This window comes from Amphibalanus amphitrite, unplaced genomic scaffold, assembly GCF_019059575.1.
Source record: "Amphibalanus amphitrite isolate SeventyFive unplaced genomic scaffold, NRLGWU_Aamphi_draft 000030F_arrow, whole genome shotgun sequence".
Taxonomy (NCBI): domain Eukaryota; kingdom Metazoa; phylum Arthropoda; class Thecostraca; order Balanomorpha; family Balanidae; genus Amphibalanus; species Amphibalanus amphitrite.
The window spans coordinates 1380870-1406040 of NW_024881526.1; the positions used below are offsets into that span (position 1 = coordinate 1380870).

Below are 25171 nucleotides of genomic sequence, written 5' to 3' on the forward strand. Positions count from 1 at the left end.
ATGAAGGTGACCTGATACCATTATGCTTGAAGTTCCGTCATTAATTTGGACCTTACTGTTAGATGGGATATGATAAGCTTTATGAAGGTGACCTGATACTATTACGCTTGAAGTTCCGTCATTAATTTGGACCTTACATAAGAAAGGGTAAAAATAAGTTTCAGGCATGGGTAGCTATAAAGATATATTTGGTTCCTACCAAACAATTTTCCGCAAAACGATCGTTGATAATCGAAATTACGTAAAATAGTTTTTGTTTTGTTCTTTCTATGCAGAACCGTTAAGGAGTCTTCAAAACACACATTTACGGTATTTAACGCAATTAACAAATCATTTTTTTTTTCATTTGCATACTCACTGCCGGAGTAGGCACAGAATGATTTCTGGCACGAGATACCCTCATGGCTTACAAGACGCACTGGAGACTGTAACCTGCCATGACCGTCTGCTTTTTACCCGTTCAAAGTTTTTGTTCGTAGTCACGATTTCCGTCTGAGCAAAGTGTGAAGATGTCTGTTGGCCACAAAAAGCAAAAGAATAATCAGAATATGTGCACGAAGCTGTTTTTGTTAGCACTTTTTAACCAAAGCATACCCAATAATATTACTTCTTCATCAAACTTCTCATCAACGTAGTTCTACAGTTGACTATGAACTTTAACACAATGTTTGTCGTGCGTCGCTTGTTGAACTAAACGCGCTACTTTCTGAATCCATTTAGCCAAGGATTTGCATCTGGATCAGAACTGAGTCACTTCAACACAAAACAACGCACTTATTTCAGTAGCTAAAATGATCGTACTTACCTACCCTGGACAGTCCGATCAGATTCCGACGGCCTGGGCCTAAAGACCAAATCATGAAGCCCAGGACTAGCGATAAGCCCCGGTTCCGTGGCCGGGCAAGGTGTCAACCATGTGGTCCTAATCAGATTCGATCCTGATTAATGTCTTCTGTCCGGCTCTCGGTCGCCGTGCTTCTCTCAAAGTCACACCACAAGATAAAAGTGTCTCTGTCTGGCCTGCAGCGTTCCAGCTTTTTGCGCCCCTGTCCTGTGTTTACGGCCGCTTTCTATTGGCCACTGCGGTGTAGGTGCGCTCCAAACCTCGCTCTCAGTAATAGTAGCGATTTATCCAGATTTATGGGTCATGAGAGTGAGAAGTAACGAAGTTATCGCCTAAGCGAAATGCTGACAGTAATTTATCGTTCACGTCGGCTATCCAAGGAAATTGCTAAAATTCACTCGACTGGACGTTATCTTCATTTCAAAGTAGGCACTCTGAAAAAGAAAGAAGCTGAGTACCGCGGAGCGAAGGAAATTGGTGGCTGAAAGAATTACAGTCGGATAGGATGATAAGACACATGAGACTTTTCCAACGTCAATAATACTCCATTTCGTCATGCGGTTGTTAAACATGCACACAGCATACCTCGCTCAATGCTCACTTCTTTATTACCCAAAAAAGTCGGCTTGACCTTGCTTGAAGAGCTTCTGCTTCGTGACGGAATGGTTCGAACGGTCTGTCGTCACCGTAAAAGAGGGGTCAATTCACGGTCTTCGACATCTGTAGCACAGACTGTTGGTCCGTGAAGGCTTAAAATGCCAGCGCCGCTTTGCGTCCAAAAAGTGCGGCCACGACCGCCGCATCGCATTGTTTCGGGGTGAGCATCAATTAAAAATGAAACATTGTGTTCAGCGGTCCGCTCAAAAGGTGTCTCAAAGTCGCTTCGGTTTTGCGCTAGCCTTGCTTGTCAGAATGTGACATTACGTTATTTTTGCAATCAAACCTGGGTGGACGCATTGCTGTGGCAGTCATCAAGCATCGCCAGCTCATTTAGGTTACACCTCGACATGTGAGCCGTAAGTGCCCATTAGACCGCAGCTCTATTGACATGCGGTCCAAGTTAGTCCCTCAGTGATTGGGTGTCGGATTTCTGCTGGACGGGCAGCTGCCGTACAGCCGACGGCCCAGTCATCACACTGACAGGCCGACCGACAGCGTTCGGCAGCGGCGGGCGTTTTTTGCCCGGCCCGGAATGGCTCCGGCCCGGGTTTCCTGTTTGCGAGCCTGTGACATGAACACTGAGTCCGCGTCGGCATCCAGCGTACCACAGGGAAACAAAGACGACGCCCATCACCGCTCATGAACTGCGTCAATCAGTCCCAACGTTTCAGGGAGTGTTCGAAAGCAGCAAAGACGTTTATTTTACCGGGATATTAAAAAAGCTGATGCAAAACTGACATGAAGGTGCCGCTCAGAGGATATCAGCTCAGGCTAAACATAACTGAAAGTGATCCACGAAGCCATTGCTAGCTGCTGGCCTATTATTAGTAGGAGATCGTTTGCCAACTTCGGCATCCTTCTGTCACTAAGCACAAGGACTTGACAGCCTCCCTTACAAACACCCAAAACTGAAACTACAAAAAAGTGTAGTCGCGGGTCTTTTCAAAATACGAGAAAAGCACTTGACATAGTGTACTACAACAGTTCTTATACTTCCACTCGAAGGCCATCGAGGCATAGGTAATAACTCAATTCAAAAGCTTGATTACTGATAGATAATGAAATTCGTCCCTGCCATTGGTCCTTGATGAACAATGAACATTGAACACCACCGTGTTCTGTAAAGCAAAACTGAAATTTACGTAGGCACGAATTATGACCAAATCAACACAGGTGTGCTGTCGTATGAATGTATGCAAAGCTGATTATAAAAGAAATGAAAAATGTGTGAGTGAGTGACAAATGTTTATTATGCTTCTGAAAAAACTGGTGCGTGATGTTGCAAGGTTGACGCTGCACTGTGATATACAGCGCCTGTCATGCGGGAAATTAAGATTGATCACCTCTTCTTGGCAGTGCCCCTAACGTCGCCGATAAATCTCGTCCAACGACCCACGCCTTGATACAATTTGATGTTCAACCAGCATATAACCCACCACGCCATTATGAGCTAGCGTGTTCGGCTCGCAAAAGGCGAGGCACCGAATTCAGCCAGACGCTCCCACCTTTGCTCCGTTACAGCGCGTGATAATGTCACTCAGTCCTGATTGTGATGAGATATGCTGTGGTGTATTAGAGTTGTAGCGAGATAGCAGTGACCCTTGCACAATTCGATAAAGACCTTGGCTGGCAGGAGTGATTAGGACGCAGGTCAGCGACCTGAAATACATAGCCTCTGTGTCAAGTCGCCAAGCGACATACTCTACACTCTACAGTCGATACCACACCTGTATAGACGCCTTAGGCACACGACGCCGACAAATTACTCCGTGATATGCCACCGACCGGCCGGCCGATTTTACGCCACAGCGCGGCCACCGCCCGTGCCGACCAGTTGGGTGGTCTCGCCCGCCCCGCCCCATCGTCCCCTCCCTCCGCCACCGGCCAGCGACAGACCCGTCCCATCACGAGTCGACGGCGCGCCGTGTCTGCCCCAAACGGCGTGACTCTGGACAGGACGAGCGCCGTAAAAAACTGACACGCGGCCGGCTCTGTCACCTCTGGCCGGATCAGGGCCGGTCGGAGCGCGGCGGACCGGTATACGGGCACGCCGCGCGGCCCGGCCGGCCCGGCCCGGCCGGAGCTCTCCGTTCGCCATCTTGCCTCTCCGGCGTGGGCCGCTCCACAGCCTCGTTAGTGGCACTCGGCGACAGGGCGGAATGCCGGCCCGCGGACGGCCAACAAGGTCTCAGAGCGCGACAGCCGCGCCGCGAGTTTTTTCCCGGCCAGATATACAGAGTGACAGCCGGCTCCTCCCTTGAGCCGATCCCGGAGAGCGCGCTGTCCGCCGTCGGACGGAGAGCGTCTTCCTCGCGTAGGCCGCCACTCGGGTGACCGTGAGAGGTCAGTCAGGATGAGGGCAATCCGAGTTCACCGGTACTCGCCAGGAGTTCACGAGCACGACCTTTGGATGAGGCCGAGGGTATCGCCACTGCGTCGGAAAGAATCGCGATATGCTGCCGGGAGCCACGCTCGCCCTCGCTGTCTTCCATCGCGACTTATTGGTCGATGTCACGCGAGACTGTCGCTCCAATTAACGGCATGTCTTCAGTGACCACGGTTTATTATGAGGCGTGCTCATATTTTCGTGTCATTCAGAGTCCCTGCGGCCTATATTTGCCGGTAAGCTTTCGGTATCGTGACATGTTGGAAGGAGGATATCGGTCGGCACGTCACAATGAGCTGCGTTCGACACGATACCATCGTGACGGTGCGGCATTCCGCAGAAGTATAAACATGCAGCCGTCTCGGTTCTTCGGTAGCAGCCGGCATTCTTACAGCCACTGAGCGTCGCCGTTTCTTTGCCAGCAGTTGACAAAGCTGCAGCGGCAACAGCTGTGGCTGACACATGCGATTGCAGTAATTGATCTACTCGGGCTTTGCGCAGCTGACGTAATCGTAGATGGATGAACGCTATTACGACTAATGTGTGGCATCGTTCAGTTTTCATAAAGACACGTTTGTCAAAACTCATTTCAAGTGATCCACGCAAGTTTTTAGGAAATTTTATAAACTATTTTACAATATGGATAATAAAGTCAGTTTCACAGAATGACCGTCACCATATTGATATTTCTACGACCTTAAATTTTACTAATGCCTTTCGAAATATTCATGTAGTCCAAAATATGAAATATACCTAAGAAGGAAATATTCACGTAATGGCTTTCACTAAAATTCAACAAAAATATGTTTTCCGCCGACTCAAAACGTTAACTGCTTGGCGGTTGTCCGCGTCAGATTTGTCGTGTCGGACACTATATTTGTCCCGCGCGAGCCGGGCACGTCTGTCCGGAGCGGTCCGTCGTCCTCTGCAGTGGTGTCTGCGGTCGTCCGGCCACCCACACCGGCACTCATTAGCCAACAGCGCAGCAGATGAGTATCGGCCGCCGCCGGACCGACAATGCCGCGGCGCGCCGCAATTGTCGCCCGCCCGACCGGTCAGCGCCGCGCCACTATTGTGACCGACCGGTCAGCGGGCACCGGCGCGGCGCGCGCCGCAGCTCGCCGCCAGCGCACCACGCCAGCCGCTCGGCCGGAGCGACGAAAATAGGTGACAGAAACTGACTTAAAAAAATTATTTGCCTGACTGCCTGTTTGTCGCAAAAGTCTTACTGAGCGGACTCAATGAACGTTTTACTTGAATAAAATGAATCCGAACAATATCTAGCAAACAAAGACTGAAACAGATAAAACATAAGAAATGATAAGATTGATGGAAAACGGACATCGTCCATAAAGGAAAACCAAACCATAGAACATGTGTGCATCACCATGTCTTGTTGAATAGAGTTTAGAACAATTTTCATGTCGAATATTCATCATTATCCTCCAGGGCTCGAAGCGGACAGGCCAGGTCCTTGGAATGCGCCTCCTATTGCACGAGGCGACGCTGTGCATTGATCACTATCGGAAGAGACGAGGGAAAAGTCGTCGAGAACACCCGAGCGGCTTGTTCGGCAGTTCACAGACCTTTTGTCGGGGACTCGGGTTTGGAATGAATCATGGTTTCAGAGATTGCACATCACGATTATAAACTGGTGCACTACCTTCTGAATCAAAAGAGCCCCACCGATCCACCACCTGGATCATAGGAAATAGGAGATCCCATTGTCATACGGAACGGAATTCTGCAGGAATGTGCGAGTTCATGATGGACTGAACGTACCCAAACGCATCAAAACCGCTCCAAAGAGAGTTGCAAGTGTTACAACGGAAGGCAAGAGGTCAGATTGATGACATTCGGGTAGAGAATGGAAACAGACCTTGGCTGTGTCAATACAGCTAATATCGGATGGATAGGTTGCCAAGATCGGAACTTTAACGTCAGTTAACACAAAAAAGTACCTAACGCCCTCTTCCGAGGGACTTACTTGAGCGGGCTCCCGTCTCCACTCGTTCATAGCGCCGCTGCTGACTTAATGTGTCCTGAAAAAGAGCAGATTTGCATCACCGATGAATTATATAACAGCCGCCGGTGGGGCTCGCCGGAGCACAACACAGCAGTTGACAAACGGACTGTCACATTCAAGTTGCCGCCGATTATCTGACACGGCCTGTTCACAGATAGAATGCACATGACAAATAAGCTCGTTTCATTATGCGATGAGTGGCAACAAGCGGCCGAGAGAGATAGACTGGCAACAGCTCGTCGGGGCTTGGTTGCTGTCATGCGAGCCGATCCATTTATTCTTCATTCATATCTAAAGGGCAAACTAAGAATAAATGAATCAATAAATGAAGAACAAAGATGACTTAGAATAAACAAAAGACGTACCGACAGAGAGGTGACATTGAAAATAATTTAGTTTAGCAAAAAAATACCGTTATGTTTTAGCCTGGTATCTCGCATCATACATAAACATTCATCCTCCAAGTATGCAGCGTTGGCCCAAGAAAACTTTTGCCAACAGAAAACCGGCTGCGCTGCTCCAAAATGTATCCCCTAGCAGAGGTCCGTGAGCGAGCTCCCATTGTGACATTAACACATGTATCTAAAATCGACCGTTCAACTCGATCTACTGCATGGGTGCCAGTCGCTTTGCATACTGTCAGCGCAGAGAAAAAACGACCCTATTAAGCCATATCAGCAGCCGGGCAGTGCAGAGCAGTGGTTCCGATACCGATACAGTGCGCGCTGCGCTGGTGTCAATGCCCCGTTATCACCTCCCCAGCCCAGGTGACATGATCGGCGCACACTGTATCGCATCTCATTTGTTGAGTCGGCGCTGAACGGACGCCGGCTAGTAGTTGAAACACGCTGCCATCGACCGGTCACCATACATCGTGGTCGATCGATACATATGTATGGGCTGAGGAGCTCGCAGAGAGCCGCGCTGAGCCGCTGGGGGAGGGGGGGGGGGGGAGGGGCACGCGGTGTTGATGGGTTTCGTGCTAGTTTCATATAGCCATTCTCGATATGGGTGTTCCCTCGCAATTGTTGCCTTTTGATAGATAGCAACTGTTAGGAATAGTATTATGTGGATAACAGATATGCTTACGCTGCTTAGTACCACTTACGTCACAAACATTTAATTTGCAGCCTTTTACATAATAATTTGCTGGACTGTTATGGTGTTTAGCCTGTATTCCATTGAATGGTAGCAGGCTATTCATCTGGGAATGGGAAATCGAAGGCACATAACTTCGACGGATTTATCGTTGGAAGAAAGCCTTCCTGCATATCTGTGAAGTTGTGAACGTTTATATCTCGTTCCGGTGGCCATTCCGGTCGGCGCCGTTTGCCTGCTTCTGTAGCCGGCGTCTGTCTGGACAGAACAGCCCCGGGAAAACGGACCAGCACCGCGACTATTTTGCCGGAAACTGAGCGGTAACGGCGGCTGCCAGTTGCCACTTCCACTCAATACTCCCTGACGACCGTTTTTTTTCTTCAATTCAGCATCCCCGCTAGCACAGGGTGACTGCAGGGTAGACGACCGTGCTGTCAATTCATCTCCATGGAATGTGCACAGTTTCTGCTACTTGAACCAAACGAACGCGTTTCAATGCACTAGGACAGTGAGTTTGGCTAATTGTTTAGCGGTAGACATTTCATGGATCAGTATACATAGTTTGGGATAAAGTTATGTCTGTCTATCTGACTTTCTTCACTTCGCCGGATTTCTAAGCGTTATTTTTTTGGACAACTGTTTTTATTTGCTTTGTAGCAATTTCATCAGGCACGGTTGATTTTCCTGTTTTTAAACTATCTGAACGTGGACATTATAATGCCAGGCTCATATATGAGCCCTCACATAACAGTATTGCATGTGTGATGCCTACCAAATGCTGGTGATATAAAAATACCTTGAGCTTTGCACAAACATGCACAACATTTGTATTGTCTGTATGCTAATCAAAAAACATAACACAGGCATGCATATTAAATGCAAACTTTCTATTAACTGGCTACCCATCCTTTGAACGATATGCTTCGTTTATGCCGTGCTTCTGTGGCTTGTATGCCGTGCTATGTTCGCTGTGGTTGACATGCTACCCTTGCTACATTTCCAAAACAACCCTTTTCCCGTTTTATATCTACTTTTAATTATTTGAGCTAACTTAAACCCATTCATTTTTGCTTTGATACTTTCGTTAACATTTCAAACGTGACCAGGGTAACGCTTGCCTTCAATCTGCCAGCGGCTTCAATAACAACATCCAAATTTTAGATATGCACTTTTCTGCCGCCATATGTTTTGCATAGGTAAATTCAAACTCGTTTGTTCGGTTTTTCGAAAGACTGCACCTCCTCGGCTTACGAGCCATGTTGCTATCGATATGAACTGACTCGACCTGCCACGGAAGTGCAGAAAGCTCCCATAGAAGTGTGCATCTCTGTCGATGCAGACCTATCGGCCCGTCGTATGGCCCACGTAGCCACCCGTCTCTCGCTCGTCTCTCTGACCCCCTGTCTGTGTCTGGTCTTCCGGCAGCATTCGCCGAGCTGCAGACGGACATGTCTGACCTGACCTCTGCCCTCGAGCACGGGAGGGTCATCATTCACGAGCACAAGACCTATGTGCTCAACGTGCTCTTCCCGGGCGCGCCCGATCACCCAGTCGGAAAGGACACGGTGGGTCATCCCTCGCTCGCTCGCTCTCGCCTGCTCCGAGGGCGATCCTCGGCTGGTGGCTGCTTCTGGTGGTGGTGGTGGTGGTGGTGGCATCTTTTCTCTTGCAGTTTCGGTGATGGCGATTCTTAAAACCGTTGGCTATGTGGCGGCGGTGGTTGTGGCTCTGGCTGAGGCTCCACTGGTGGTTGGTCTGGCTCTCACTGCTTCTTTGGTTGTGGTTCCGGATCTTGAGCTTCTGTGGTGTGAAGGCGCAAGCCCTCTTGCACTCGATCTGAACGTAGAACCCTCATGACTGGCTCAGCCTGCCAGCTTTCAACTCTCCATTATCATCTTTCGAGCTTGAAAGCCAACGCATGATCCGCTCCACTCTGGCCTGTGTCTCCTATCGCATTAACATTTCGTAGTTTAATTTCGAAACGGCCTCGTTGCATGCTAATGGAAAATAACCGCTAGTCAGGTCGTCTGCTTCATATTCAGTCGGTGACCGTCCCGGCGCGGCCGGCCCGGTCCAGTCGGCACCACGGCAGCGTGTCGGTGGCAGCCAGCCATTTGCATGTGACATGGTCGCGCTTAGCTGAGCAGGCGATGGTCGGACACTTTTGTCGCGCCGGTCTCGGGCCGGATTCTGATGTCAGCACCGTCTGTCAGTTGGTGACTGGCGGACAGAGTCGGCCGACCCGCCCCTGCCCTCCGGCTGGCCGCCCGTCTCGGTGGCTCGGCCCTCCCCGGTCGGCCCCTCCCCGATCAGTGGCTCGGCCTCGGTCGTCTGATCAACCGATCGCGTCGCCGGCTGTGTATCTGATCAGTCGGACTCGCTCAGTGCTCAGTGCTGCTGCTGCTGGGGTGGGACGGGGGGGGAGAGGGTGACGACATCACCCTGTCCGGTCCTCCGGCGGGTCAGGGGAGGACAGGTGCGGTTATGAAGGCAGAAGCGCCAGGTTTTTATGACTGACGTACAGCGCCGCCGCGGCACGGTCACACAAACCTCGACTCAGTCACCGCGTTGTCATGTTCTGTTATAAGATCGGTCTGATCGTTCACTGGTCTGATCGTTCAGTGACGGGCGACTAAGCACCAAACACAGCGACAGTGACAGCGACATAGTCTGGGCGCAATCAAACCGACTTGGAATGCTGAGGGGCTAATGCATCGCGATGAAATGGTCTGCGCAACGACTGCGTCCAGAGATAGCAAAGGCTATTCTCGGAAAACCATTCCAGGATGAGCTCCGACGACTGGCTAAATTTAGCCTCGTATGCTAAACAGCGGTGATAATGTCTGATAATGGGTGCATTTTGCACGGATATTATACTGCTGTATTAATCATGGCATTAGACGTGTTACTTCTTCTGAGGACATTGTGTTTTAAAATTTTATTTTATATATTGAAGATGCAATGCGCCAGATGCAGTCATTTACATTATTATGCCTATTACCTCACTGGTAGGCAAAGATGATAAGCAAATGTGGGCTGAGAACGAAGGGAATTTTGATATAAAGTGTAAAAGGCATTAGGTCTGATTTGGGTATAGCCTTGCTTCCTATTTCAATTATTCAATACTTTGTACGTAGGATAGAGAATGCTGTCGAGCTTCGAGAATCGAGATCAACCAGACACGGACTTGAGGAGGTTGCAGGGTAGCATAGACATACGAGTAGTTAATCATTGCCTGCGAGGTTTACATGCACACTGCATGACTGCCAACGGTCTGAATCAGTTCATTTCATTGCCAATATCCATTCCGCGCACATGATTTTAAATAAAAGGACATTGAGACAAAAAAGCTCGCAGTGAGTGGGGATTTAAAAAAAAAACTGAAACCTTAATTCAATATACCCTGCCTGAAACAACTCACAGTCAGTTTCATTTTGTTTTAGCTGCTACGTTTGGCAATTCTTGTAACTTTGTGCAGAACATTATTTGCTCGCCTGTTGATTTCACCAGACCGTGTCTTTTTCCTAATAAAGTGAGAGTTACGGACGGATTCAGACACATTAAATTACCACAGCCTCACCGCATACCTCGGCGGAGTGATTGGGTCCTTCAGTCGCAGAATCGTGACCCAAGTCCGACCACGGTCAGAAGACGTGAGCCGCTGCAGCACCGCCAAACGTGGTGTCAAGGAGCTGAGCCGAACAGCGTCATTACAACAAATAAAGCCGGCATTTCTCGGCTCTGAAAACACAGCTGCTTTTCAGAAACTCAGCACGAACTAGTAGCTTCCAGGACATCTTATCGACTACTGTTACTTGACCTTAGACGGGGATTGTGTTTTATGGCTGATACGGCGGTGAGCACCGGATGGTTTTGGTTGCTGGGATAGCTTTTGAATGCATTATGAATCAACAAAACCAACAGCAATGTTGATCACAGGTATACATCTTCAATACACGAGATTAATCAAAACGTCTATTGCATACATCTCTATCACCTGCCAAGCGTTCCTTGCGGGTTCAACTTTGATTCGATTTTTTGCAGGTAGGGAATGCGCTTTATAAAAGAAAACGATGCCGTATCACGCACAAGCATCAGTTCCTTAGAACGCTTCTCTTGATTAAACATATCCATAACGAGTCATGTCTTGGGTCTTATCCTATCCTGATGTTTCTTGACGTCAGTTCCATCCAGCCGCTCTGGCAAGATTGCCGCTCAGATCCTGTCCATGCCGTTCAATTATCAATGACAGTTCCTCCGCCAGTACCGACCGAAATGAAATGGTCGCCGTCCACTGCACTGTACTCTGACTGACCATTGACCGACGCCGTATGTATGTACAACTACGCATATCTGTGACAGTGGCTGTCTTACGCCCGCCTCCGATGGAATACTTTTGTGACCAATGGCAATCGCCGTCATGCTACTGCTGCTTCCAGTAGAATTCATGGTGGTATGTAATAGCTCTGACCGTCACCGTCACTCTGTTGCAGCTCCCGGTGGGATTCACAGTCGGTGTGAAGACAGCAATGGCTCAGTTCGAGCAGCTGCTTACAAACCGAAACTTCCTCCTGATGCTCCTCGAAGCCCTCGAGTCGCAGAAAACATTCAGCAGCCGGGACAGGTGGGTGACGCGAGGCGAGGCGGGCTGAGGCGGGGTGAGGCGGGGTGAGGCAGGATGAGGGATAAGGCGGAGTGAGGCGAGCTGAGGCGGGAAGTATTAAGGGGTGAGATGGGTTGAGGCGGGGAGAGCTGGGCTGAGGCGGGATTAGACGGGTAGTAAGGCGGGGTGAGGAGGGGGATAGCTGGGAGATAAGATGGACTTGCGTGGGGTGAGGCGGGCTGTGGCGGAATAAGGCGGGAAGAGGCGGGGTGAGGCGGCGCCCCTGGCGGTCACGGGGGCGCCACCGACCGGCCCGTCTCAGCCGGTCCGCTGCGGCAGCTGGGGAAGGGCAGCAGTGACATGGGCTCCGGCGCACCTGAAAACCGGTCACGGCCGGCCGGCCGGCGGGCCCGGCCCGGTGTGGACGTCACTAAATCGCGGCGCCGGCTGCACAGGTGACTGCAGGACGCGCCGCGGCCGGGCGGGGGCCGGCCGGCGGCGCCGCCGCGCCGTCCGTCAGCCCGGCTCGGTTACTGTCGCCGCCTGTCACCGGCGCCCACCGCTCTCCGGTCAGCGGGGCGCTGCGTATCGCGGCGCCGCCGAGCGCACCTAATCAGCCATTACTACCGACGGCGGCGGGGCGTGTCGCCGGGCCCGTGCAGCCGCACGGCGGGCCGCCGGCGGCGACGGGCCGACGCGGCGGTCCGCCGGGCGAGCGGACGGCCCGTCCCGCCCCGGCGCGCGGTGAGCGGCGCTGGGCGGTCCGGTGCAGCACCTGGTCGGAGCGCGGTCCGACACCGCGGTCGTGTCAGCCCCCGCCGAACACGGCTGCTCGGCGGACGCCGGTGTCTCGGCCCCGCCCAGACGCCACGGCGCAGGACAGCTCTGCACCGCCCACCCGGGTGCCAGGACAGGAACACGGCACCTGTGGCAGTCCTTCCGCCTCCTCCGAAAGCCCCCAGCCGGACGCAGTAGAGGTCAAACTTCTGGCACTGACAGGCTGCGAACCGGTCACAGCGGCGCCGTCGTATGCGGAAATCCCGGATCGCGGCACCAGGCGACCTGGGTGGCGCGGTCGTCACATTTCAGGGGCTCGTCGAGCTGCCAACGGCTTGGCCCTCTGATAGTGAAACATGAGAGCGCGGCCGAGCTCAGCTAGTTTGATAAGCAGTTAACACCACCGTCTAACACGCCTCCAAGGTCCCTGGCATCCAGCCATGGTCCGCTCAGGTCGTGCTGCTCTGCAATTGCGCTTCATGAATATAGCCAGCTCAGGCTACCCTTACCAATACCCATTATCATGAGAGGACACACAGTACGGCATGGTACGAGCCTGATGGTGTTGAAACTCAACGCTCGACACGTTTTGAAGGTATGCAAGGTATGCGAGGAGCTGATCCCCACTTCTGATGTTCTATATCGATAGAAAACTATCAAGGCTTTCCTTGTCTAGCAGCAATGCATCATCCTTAGGTACTGCAAGATGCATGCTGCTAATTATTAACGAGCCGGACACATGCACTCTCTCGTTATCCCTGAATAGCGGTAATTAATACACAATAATAAACTTTCGGGCGGCGTTTGAAGCGACGCCCGCGTGTCGGGCCGCCGCCTGCGGCCGGCGACCCACCCAGGGGCTGCGCCGTCTTTACGTCAGCTCCGTCCATAGGGGAGGACTCGCCTGCCAGCCACCAGCGGCCGGCGTCGGCGGCCGTACCATTATGCTTAACTCATTTTTATTGCGCGTTATTTATTATCATTAGCCGCGTTTTGATTACTGGCGGCACGAACGTGCATGGCGGCAGTGCAGTGTGCAGCGCGCCGGCCGAGCCGGCCGAGCGGTGCAGCCGGACGGTCGGCGGTGACCCCGGGCAGTGGCCCGCCGGCCGCCGGACCGCCGCCTCACACAGCCGCGGCTGCGGGCAACAGCAGGCGGCTTCGGGCAGCACCAGGCGGCTCCGGGCAGCTGCTCAGCAGTGACAGCTGAATGCCGGCCGCGGCTACCTCCTCCCGTCCACCGGCTCGGTCTGAACAGACCTCCACGGACTGGGCCGGCCCACACTCGAGTTAGAGTTGGAGGCACCACACTGCACCTGTGGCCGGTGACAGCCCTCTGCAGACAACAGTCTGTGACCGTTCAACATTGACCGGTGACCAGCCCCTAACATGTAGCAGTCTCACCATTGACCGGTGACCAACCATCTCAAGACAGCAGTCTGTGACCGTTGATCGGTGACCGCTTCCCGCGCGGCCAGACGGCGGTCTTCCATGCCGGTCGGGACGGGGTGACCGGGCCATGCCGGCTGCAGCAGCCTCGGTCATCGTTCAGTCTCACTTAGGCCGCGCGGCGAGCTGGTATCTATTAGTCTAAGTACGGGCCATTATATTCTGCCAGCCTCCAATTACGATGGCAGCTATGTGCGACGTCACGGCGAATCCGGCGCAGCGCGGCGAGACGTGGCGCGGGCGGCGGCTTCCCCTAATGACATGGTCTGATTAAACATGGCGAGGGGGCGTGGAGAGACGTCACTGACAGCTTCGGCTGCCACTTCACCCTCCATGGCTAGACGCAACGGATAGTCCTGAACCAGATCCCTGAACAGACACGGCCCCAAGTCAGATTAGGTACTGAGTAGACTTCTGGTCGACACGGTCTCGAGCCAGATTCCCGATCAACCGTTGACATGGTCTTAGCGTCGGGTGTTCTCGAGTGCGACTATTGGCTCCTGCCCCTGGGTCTGGTTCATCATTTTTCCAAACACCAAGGCTCGATCACAAGTAAGAGCTGAAATCGGAACACCCGTAGTTCCTACGGTGTCCATGTGAAACAATGGGACCAATTCAGCAAGATATACAGAGACAAAACAATTATTGGTTGGCTTCGTGCGGCTGTATACCTACCAGCTAACAATGTTTACAATCTTTGTGAAAGGTTAAGTTGTTACCGAACCCTTGATTAGAAGAATACTGACCAATCAGTAAAAGAACATAAAAATATACCTATCCGTGAAAGCAATTTATCAAAAATACAGCCAGCAGAAGATACATACATAACAAGCGCATCAGTTAATCAGACGTGGTTTATGGCCGATTATGCATGTTTAATCCCGAAATTGTTCAATCGACGCTTGATAATAAAATTGACGTTGCACGATACATGGCTAATTACTAAGATAATGTACACTAAAATGGCATTTTTGAGCATTGGAGATTGTATCCGCCATTCAAGACGTCATTCTAAAGATAAGACCTTTGTCCAGAAGGCAGTCTTTTTGCAAAGAATGCACATCTTGTTTGAGCGGACGTGCCGCGGCATCTGGCCTTGAACAGTGGGCTCATTAGGGGTCCTGGAGCCGGTAATTACCAGGCTCGACATGCTGTCACCTGTGATGTGGAGCAGGCGCAGCGTGGGGTAGGCGGAGGCGGAGGCGGAGGGGGGGGGGTCTGAACAGCTCAGCACCCCTCTGCAGACCTTCCTCTCCCGGCCGGCCGCGCGGAGCAGCCCGGCCGGCGCCGGCCCCACCGCGGACCCAGCGCCGACCGCCGACCGCCGCGCCGCTGCACAGCCAATCAGTCACTCCAATCCACCGGGCATATTTGTCATGTCGGCTTGTCACATTCTCCCTAATTGGTGTCTGGACAGCTAAGCCGGCTGTTTTTGTGACAATTACACGCGGCGTGTCGCAGACGGCCCGGCTCGCCCAGTAGCCGCCGAGACGGACCGTCGTGAGAGAGCTCTGCTGCCAATCTCACCTCCGAGCGTCAGGCTGCATAATCTGCGGTGATTAGTTGGTCATAACGGATATATCTCTATATCCATGGTGACTGGTAGCCACTTCACAGCGATGATAACGCCGGAATTATGGCTTAACTTGGACATTTTTAAGTCCGAGCTGTTAATGAATTTGTGAAGACCCGGCGATTAATCAAACTGTTCATGTCTGCCATCGGCCTTCACGTTGGCAGTTCAACACCATTATTAGAAATAATGTCTGAGATTCACAGGCCATGCAAGCTCGTAATAGCGCTAAAAATACTTAACGTCCGCATTTTTACCAGAAACCCGTCACTTTCACTCGAGTGCAGCATTGCGTCGCGTCAATACGATCATAAATTTCTGCCCGCTGCGGTGGTGTTAGATGCTGAGCAGTGGTCGACACTGGACCACCCAGGTGTCTGAGGTGAGACCGCGAACCGCAATGCAGCCAAAGTCCAAAAATACACCCAGTGGTGTCTAGGGTCCTACACTCCGGACCGTGTCCTGACCACTCCAGCTGTCAGCAGACTGGCCGAAGGTCTGGTCTGGGCTCGGTCGCCCGCCGTGGGTCCATCAGACAGCCCCCGTCTGACCGGCTGTGGCTGAGCTGCAGCGCACGTCACCAGCTGCAGCCGTCAGCCGCGGCGGCTCGGCTCAGCCCCGGCTGTGGTTAATGCGGCCGTCTCAGCTGACACATTCCTGCATCCGGCAGGCCCGGCCGCAGAATAGACGGGGAGAGAGAGAGACGGGCTTACTGCGGAGCCGGAAAGCGCCGCGCGCCCGGCCGGCCGGTCTCTCGGCGATTATGTCGCATCGCATCAGATACGGGTATCATCAATGTCGATCTGAGTGCAGCCCTGTGTTCGGCGCACTGATGCAGCCGCCGCTGCCGGCCGCCCGGAGAGTCGCCCGGAGAGCCCCCCCCCCCCCCCGTCGGAGAGCCGCCGCGCCCGGGCCGTGGCGCCCTCGCCGGTGCAACGGACGAGGCACGAAACGACCAAAAAATGTCGTGGCCGACCCGGTCCGACCCGTTCCTGAGTCGCGCTGTTGGGGCGCGGAGTCTCTCGGCTGTGCAGAGACAGGACTGGTGCGGACGGCCGGCGCTAGACATTGGGCTGGAGCCGGGCGTGCTCCACCAGCCCGCGGAGGGCAGATTACAGCCGGGCGGGCGGCAGCGCCGGCCACCGATCGACGTGACGATGGCTGCTCGGAAAATGTGTCGGACATGTCTGATCGGCGGCCGTTTTTGCGCCGGCTGCGGTCGCCGAGTGTCGTCTGTCGATAAATGATTGCTTCATTTCATGCCCGGCGCCGTTTTATCACCGTTGAATCCCGCCTCGGCCGGCCGGCCATCGACAAAGGTGACAATCGCCGGCAGTTTTGCCGACTTAGCCGGATCGCTGTGCGGACAAGTGCTTCTCAATCACCTGGGCACTCTGCGGAGCCGGGTCGTACGCCAGCAGAGCCGAGGTTGTTGACCATACATAATCTGGCCTGGCGGCATCAGTGTTCTTCATCCCGGATCTGTTGACTCTCCCATATAGTGACATTTATACCTGTTGAATGCCTTGAGCGATGACATTTATACCAAGAACTGTACAATTTCATGAGGGCTTTTAAGCGCACTAGCAATGCAGGAACCGTTAGCGGCTCAATGGCCGTGGCCGAGGCAGCAGGCCTTTCCGTGTCCGGCGACCGCCAACACCTGCTGCGCCGTCACCTCATTCAGTAGCGACAGCGACAGCATTTGACCGCAGCATATGTCCGCCCCTCCCCTCATTATCGGCTGCAACACGGTCTCCTCGGACGGTGACCGCTGTGCATTTGGATCTTACTTCCTCTCTTCCCTCTCTCTCTCTCTCTCTCTCTCTCTCTCTCTCTCTCTCTCTCTCTCTCTCTCTCTCTCTCTCTCTCTCTCTCTCTCTCTGTCTCTGTCTCTGTCTCTGTCTCTGTCTCTGTCTCTGTCTCTGTCTCTGTCTCTGTCTCTGTCTCTGTCTCTGTCTCTGTCTCTGTCTCTGTCTCTGTCTCTCTCTCACTCTCTCTCTCTTTCTCTCTCTCTCTCTCTCTCTCTCTCTCTCTCTCTCTCTCTCTCTCTCTCTCTCTCTCTCTCTCTCTCTCTCTCTCTCTCTCTCTCTCTCTCTCTCTCTCTCTCCTCTTTTTCTCGCTTCTCTTGCTTTCTTCACTTTTCTTGTTGGCTGAGGGGGGAAAATCTTATCGAGCACCTTCTATGCTTTCTCGCAAGTTTATGCGCTTTCTTGCCTAAAGCAGTCCAACCCTGCCACCAGGCACCAGTGACCTGCGTTATCACATAGCCGCACCATCTTCCCCTCTGACGACCCCCTCCCCTCCCTCAGCGTCAGCGTGGCCTCGCTGTTGACGGCCGTGCTGCTACCGCGCATGGAGTACCTGACGTCGATCGTGGCTGGCCTGCTGCTGCGCGGCCGGCCGGCCACGCCGCGCACGCTGACGCGCCGCTCGGACACGACGCTGCTGGAGCGTCTGCTGACCTGCTGGCTGTCGGTGTGCCTGTACGAGGAGCTGCGCGAGGGCGGCCCGGCCGGCCGGCTGCTGCTGCTGGTGCGCGCGCTGCACCGGCTCACGGAACGTGGGCCGGTCGATGCGCTGACCGGCGCGGCGCGCTACTCGCTGGCAGAGAGTACGCTGCTCAAGGAACAGGTCGACTACAAAACGGTGGTGAGTGGAGGGGGAGGGATGCGGTGGGAGGAGGGTAAGGATGAGTGGAGAGGGAAGGGAGAGGGACAGAAAGAGCGAGAGGGGGTAAGAGAGAAGCGGTGGGAGGAGGTAAGGGTAAGGGTGAGGAAGAGTGAAGCGAACGGGAGGAGGGGAAAGGGGTGAGGTGAGGGAGAAGTGAGAGTGGGGAGAGGGCTGCTCGTGAGATGAGGTAATTCTGGGCAATAAGGGGCATGATTACTTAAGCTGTGGACTGTGGTCAGAGAAAAGGCGACAGGAGGTGGTTAGCAGAAGAAAAAACGGCTGTTGGTGGCAGGCGATAGTAATGATTTCCAATCAAGAGGGTGGTAAAAGCGCGCTGGAGGGGAGAGCGACCCTAGCGAGAGCAGAGGCAGAGAAGGGAAGATGGCCGATCCGAGGGGAGCCTGCACTCGTCTAAGGCTCACCAGGGGGCGGCGCGCTGCGGTTATGGTCGATTTAGACCATCACTGTGGGAGGTTCGGCCACCATGGCGCTCTCCAAAGGCGGACCAACTGCCATTCGCAGAAATCGGCGGCGTTCGAGCACCGAGAATCGTTAAGTTTTCATGTTGACACGCGCCATGAGACAAGCGTGCATTACGATGCACTTCGCTGTACTGTCTCTATACCCCGGACGATTTAATGTGTAATTGTCATTGGAATGGTGCCGTTTTATACGATACCACTGATAAATCCGGCTGCAGCATTCGGCGACCGCCGCTTGATTGCATAATCTAACGTACGACTTTAAAGAAACGTCTAACCGCTCTTATGCCGCTGCTCCATCGTTGCTGTCTGCATTCGCAATGGATGACGGCAGGAAATAAGAGCGATCTCTCCGTGCCGGGAATGCTGATGAGGCGGGCCGAGCGCGGCTCGCGAGGGCGTCCATGTCCGCTGACGGACCGCCGGCCGGCCGGGGTCTGTCGTGACCGGTCTCAGCCGCCCGCCGTTAGCCGTGACCCGTGGGTGCTCTCAGGACATCGAGAGTCGCCGCTGACAACCAACGACTACCCATGACGTGACCCGTGGGTGCTCTCAGGACACTGAGTGCCTCCACTGCCAACCAATGTCTCTGAGAAGGTGGAGTACGAAGTAGCGAGCGTTAAAAATGTCATGGGAGGAGCTGAGATCGGCGCCGCCGCAGTGACAACAAGACGACAGACGGGGAGTGGCTCGATTTCGAAGCCCGTCCGTGCCTGGAATGACGCTACCGGGCGCGGTGCTGTGAATGTCTGGTGAATTTGTGGAATGCCGAGTGAAAGATGCATGAGTGGCATGTGGCTGTGTTGATGCAGTGGAAGAAATGTCGTGTGGTCATGTCTCAGCTTTAGTGGGACTGGTATACACTGCAGACGACACGAATTTCATGAAAGTGAGAGTTATCAACAAGCTCACGGCTTGCCTATGTCGTTGGTTGTTGTTTTCGAATATTCCCCGGTTGATGTTGTTTTCGAGTTTCTTCCAGCAGCCGCGTCAAAGTATCGTGAGAACTTCGATAGACATGAGTTCATTTATCCACCAAATCATTTCGACATATAGTCAGAGGCGGGCAATAAAATTAATTCATCCAGTTCGCCATATCTCCTAATTGATGCTCGCCTTCCCTTGTATTTTAAAGGCTGCAGTGTCTGACAGCAGAATGGCCCGTATGACATGATAATGCAGTCGGGATTTCCGTACATTGGCCAGTGCTGAGTGGCAGTCGTCGTCCATCTCTCGTGACGGCCGCACCATCCGCTGAGAAACGCTACAGCGCAGGCCGCGTTTGAAAGATGGGCCCATGACTCAGAGCCTCAAAAAGTGAGCGAATATAGCAACATCTTGGCGACTGATGTGAAGGCTTAGTGAATCAGCATGCGAGTTTAGCAGACGACTGCATTGTTCTGAGTTTGAATATCCGTTTCGCGAATCGATCACCGTGTTTTAAATACTTAAGTGTTCGTTCTAATTGCACAAGTCCTCTTTCTGAGTGCCTGAGTGCCCGTTTTGAGTGTCTGAGTGTCTTTCCCTCTCCCTGTCCACAGGTGGTGCATGCGTCGCTCAATTCCAACCCCTCTACTTTGACGTGCGCCGCTCTTTCGTGCGACACCATAAGCCAGGTGAAGCAGAAGATTATCGACCGGATTTTCTCCAGCAGCGCCGACTCACACAAGCCGGCGCCGCAGGACTTCGACCTGGGTGAGTGACGACAGACTAAATACCCGACTCTAAATAGGTACCCGCAGGACTTCGACCTGGGTGAGTGACGGCCAGACTCTAAATACCCGCAGGACTTCGACCTGGGTGAGTGAAGAACAGACTCTAAATACCCGCAGGACTTCGACCTGGGTGAGTGAAGAACAGACTCTATGTAAATACCCGTAGGACTTCGACCTGGGTGAGTGACGGCCAGACTCTAAATACCCGCAGGACTTCGACCTGGGTGAGTGACGACCAGACTCTAAATACCCGCCGCCCCACAGTGCAGTGGTGCGAGTCCTTATCGCAAGGCGCAGCGTGATTTTGAACGGATGAAAAATAGCTCATGGTCTCTCGGTTCATTCATTTATCGTGAGTATATTTGTTGGTGATGATTAGGAATATCTGAGTGTCCGATCTTAGATTCTTAGGCTAGGGTGCCCCAGCTGCTGATGTTTGGAGCATCAGTAGCTGCTCCAGGGCCTATTGACAAATCAGATGGCATGCTCTTATCGCAAAAGCATTCCCGTACCCACTTCAGAAATAAACGCATATTTGATTTTTAAATAAATTTAGTTGTCGGTACCCGGAAAATCACGAAAATTAAATGATTCATTAAACTCATTCAATGGTTACCTCAACGCATTTATTTTGAATAACTACAAACCTCACGCGCCGCTACGGTAAATCGGACCTTCTACGATCCACTCTTTCTGGACGCTCTGTGCCCAATAACCACCGACTGTCCCTTAATTACACTGACCCAAATCTGACCGCATTGGACAATCTCGGTAGCATTCGGGGTAATTCCCAGTCCACGGCTGACGTCTCAGAATCCATCTTTGACAGCCGTAATGACCCATATCTGCCGATCTTCCCGATATCAGTCATGTCAACGAGCAGTGCAGCCACGAAGACAGCCGGCAACCTCATCTCTCAGCAAATGAATCATATTTTGCCGGCGACTTTACCGTGTTCGCGCGCTGTGAGTTTACGGTGCAGCAGTCGAAATGACGATGTCGGATTCCGAATCGGGCCCGAAAAAACGCCGGCCAGCGAGGGTCTGCCATGTTTCACTGACCACGGCTGCTGACCGCACTGTCTCATCTATTATTTACGGCCGGGGACGCTCGCAAATAACATCGCGTCTGCCATTGCCGTCCCGAGTGGGGAATTCGCCAACTCGCCTGCACATTGCACAATGCTCAGTGCTCACTGTGCCGGTCTGTGGTACTCTGATCGTATCACATATGAAAATGCCCTGGTGAATGTGGTAAAAATGCTACTGAAGTAGGGGTCAACCGGGACGGCACGATTGGCTGATTTTCCTCTGTGAACACCGAAGTGAATTGGTGATCCCTGCCGGCATATGGGATGCCCGCCAGTGAACAGGCCTATTATCACCCACTCTTGGAGACACCTTGCGTCAGCCTTGCTATTTTACTTCCCTGGAATCCAGCTCCGGCATAGGATACCGGGATTTGCGCCGGGACGATACCAGAGACGGCCTATTTCGGACTCGGCTGCAGCCAGCCGCCCGATCGGCAGGGCGATAGCTGGATCGATGCATGCCTAATGTAAAGGAAACGCCTCCCTCCTATCGATGTTGTCATCATGGCACTGCTTTGTACTTCGCAGAATGTGCAGTGGGCATATGGGTGAAATTCAATATCAATCTGAGCTATACCTATGTAAGAAATTAAGACAAAACGGCATTCAGAACCTCATGTATCGGATGCTTGCAGATAAATGATGCTTCGGTATGTGAACTAGCGAGCTTAGAGCTGTTTGCGAAATTGCAGTCCATCACCATAAACCATGTAACGTTCCCGACTGAATTAATGCTCCTGAGTAGAGATGTCAATCGGATACCAACCTTTTGGTATACCGATACCAAACCGATACCAACTTGGTATTTGGTATTTCAATCCTAATGTGTTTGTTTTTTTTTTGGTATTATGAACCCTTACTAATGTATAAGAGGCTAAGAAATTGGTAAAAAGTTGGTATTTCTCTCATCTTTCAAAGTTGGTTCGGTTTCGGTATTTCCCCACGGTTTTGGTTGGTATTTGGTTTGGTATCGGTATTCCGATTTTCTGTAATTGACATCACTACTCCTGAGTGACAGTCGTCTGCCGCAGCCGACCAGGTCATCAGTCACCTTAGGCCTCTGACCTGACCTGAGACTGCGTCCCCAGTCCTGTGACCTGTAGTCGCTGACCTGACCTTTGACCTGACCTTCGTTCCCCCTCCGACAGAGTGGCTGAACGGTCGCGGCGGTCGTCTGACGCTGCACTGTGACCTGTGGTAGCTGACCTGACTTGACCTTTGACCTGACCTTCGTTTCCCCTCCGGCAGAGTGGCTGAACGGTCACGACGCCAATCTGACGCTGTCCCGCGACCCGTTGTCACTGACCTGGCCTTTGACCTGACCTCTGAGCCGACTCGTGACCCCTGTGCCTCCGGCAGAGTGGCTGAACGGTCGCGGCGGTCGTCTGACTCTGTCCTGTGACCCGTGACCGTATCTAACTCTCTGACCTGACCTCTGTTCCCCTCCCTCAGAGTGGCTGAACGGCCGCGGCGGTCGTCTGACTCTGTCCTGTGACCCGTGACCGTATCTAACTCTCTGACCAGTGACCTCCGTTCCCCTCTCTCAGAGTGGCTGAACGGCCGCGGCGGTCGTCTGACGCTGCCTTGTGGGTCCTGTGACCCGTGGTTGCTAGTCGCTGACCTGACCTTTGACCTGTGACCCCGTCTACCGGCAGAATGGCTGAACGGTCGCGGCGGTCGTCTGACTCTGTCCTGTGACCCGTGATCGTATCTAACCCTCTGACCTGACCTCCGTGACCCGTCCCCCTCCGGCAGAGTGGCTGAACGGCCGCGGCGGTCGTCTGACGCTCTCCGACACGGACCTCAGTTCTGTGACGCTGCACGGCTGGAGGCGCGTCAACACCCTCTCCCACTACGGCCTGGAGGAGACGGCGAGGCTGGCGCTGGTGGCGCGTCACAGCGACGAGTACACCAACTACTCGGAGCCGTACAGCAACCGTGAGTAGATTATAGGAGCCATACAGCAGTCGTAAGTGGCTAACACCACACCAACTACTCGGTGTCCTACAGCAGCCGTGAGTAGATTATAGGAGCCATACAGCAGCCGTGAGTGACCGATAGGACTCCATAGAATCTGTGAGTGGCCGCAGGCGCGGGTCACGTGATGGCGGTATATGGGCCAAGGCATATGGCTGAGAGTATTGACTGGTAGTGATTCGTCACTTGATCTCAGAACACGGTCAGTGGTTACTGCTTAATTGGGTGGACCAATCCTTCCAACCAATAGGGAGACATGTGCTCACAGATGCGTATCGAGAAGAAACTGAACATGTACGATGCACATTTGTATGAAAACTGGCTTTAGCCGGCTATGTGAGTCATCAGTTGAGCATAATCATTTTTCTCGTCCTATCCGCTGGGCGCAGTTTTTTACCTGTCAGTGCTGGCGCAGTTCTTTTTCCTGTCCCTGTTGACGGTTCATGCGCCGCACGACTGATAGTGCGCCACATATCGGAGTGATCCCGGTTGACCCGTCCCACGGCACGGACCACGTTAATTCCTCTCTCGTCTGCGTCCCATGCCGTCCGAGATTTTCGGCGTCGTGAGTGGATCGGAGTGACACTATCATGCAACGTCCCAGAACTGGGGCTTTATCCTGGTACCGGCCCTGTAACCCACATCCGTGACAGACGCCGGTATGAAATGTTGTGACAGCGGCGAGGGACGGAATCTGCTTACCCGCAATCCGCAGCGTCGGGCCGCCTGGTTTTCCTAGTTACATTTTATGCACGAGTTGCATTTATTTCACGTAGCATGGAATCCGTGCTTTGGCGAGGCTCATAATTCCCATTCATGCGTCACAGCGAAACGGCACAACACGGAGCGAGGACTGAAAATAACGGAGGGCTTATACCCGGGCCGCCATCTGATCTCGTCTCACAAAGAAGCCGACAACTGAGAGACGAAGGACGGCATCTCACATCGTCAGAAACCACCGCAAACTCGCTAATGATGGATTTATAGAAACGCACAAAGACATCGCAGCTATTAATAAACACTTGTTTTGCAAAAAGTATGCAGTCCTAATCAGTCAATTATCAGATGCCGTAACTGCATATCAAACGATTCATGAGCCGGTGTCTTTTTTATTGCAAAGCAATAGTAAGTTGCCGGCATTTATAGATATATGTTCGATGTATCTATTAGTGTTAAGTTATCTCTGTAATGCGTGCTCATGCAATAAAATCTCGCTTGTAGGCGTGCCGTTATAGATAGGCCGTGCCGTCGCCCCTACATGGAATGGGGCGACCACAAGTGACCTGTGACCTGTGACCTGACCTGCCCTACTCGCGGTATTACAGCGGTGACGCACATTTACGCCACGCCGGAGCTGACGCTGCCCAGCTCGTCGGCGGGGTACGCGAGTGGCGCGAGCAGCGGCTGCGAGCCACAGCCGGCGCAGATCTACCACCTGAGCCGGTCGGCCTCAGCAGGCACCACCAAGAAGGACGAGCTCAAACAGCCCATCCCGGAGATCTACCTGACGCGACTCATTTCCACCAAAGGTAGGAGAGGGAAGGAAGAGGGAAAGGGAGAGGGGAGAGAGAGAGAGAGAGAGAGAGAGAGAGAGAGAGAGAAAGAGAAAAAGAAAAAAAACAGACAGAGGAAGACGGGTAGACAGACGAATAGGAAAGACATAGACAGAGACAGCGACAGAAGTACAGTCACGCAAGGCAGAAACGTAGGCAGATGCAAAAAAAGACACGACACTTAATGTGGTCCCCGTCATGCCTAAATCGTCAATAGCCAGAGTGAAGGCATTGTACGGACCACCAAGCGTTTGGGCGAACGATG

At 53.0% G+C, this 25171-nt stretch overlaps 1 protein-coding gene across 1 annotated transcript in view; it reads left to right on the forward strand.

The window, feature by feature from the left end:
- LOC122367084 (plexin-B-like) overlaps positions 1–25171 on the forward strand; it is a 65831-nt gene that overhangs the window by 38669 nt on the left and 1991 nt on the right. Inside the window, exons 13-18 of the mRNA XM_043339872.1 lie at positions 8440–8579; positions 11508–11638; positions 17729–18068; positions 20113–20266; positions 23132–23314; positions 24679–24882. Coding sequence (XP_043195807.1) covers positions 8440–8579; positions 11508–11638; positions 17729–18068; positions 20113–20266; positions 23132–23314; positions 24679–24882 — 1152 coding nt within the window. The remainder of the gene's footprint in view (positions 1–8439; positions 8580–11507; positions 11639–17728; positions 18069–20112; positions 20267–23131; positions 23315–24678; positions 24883–25171) is intronic.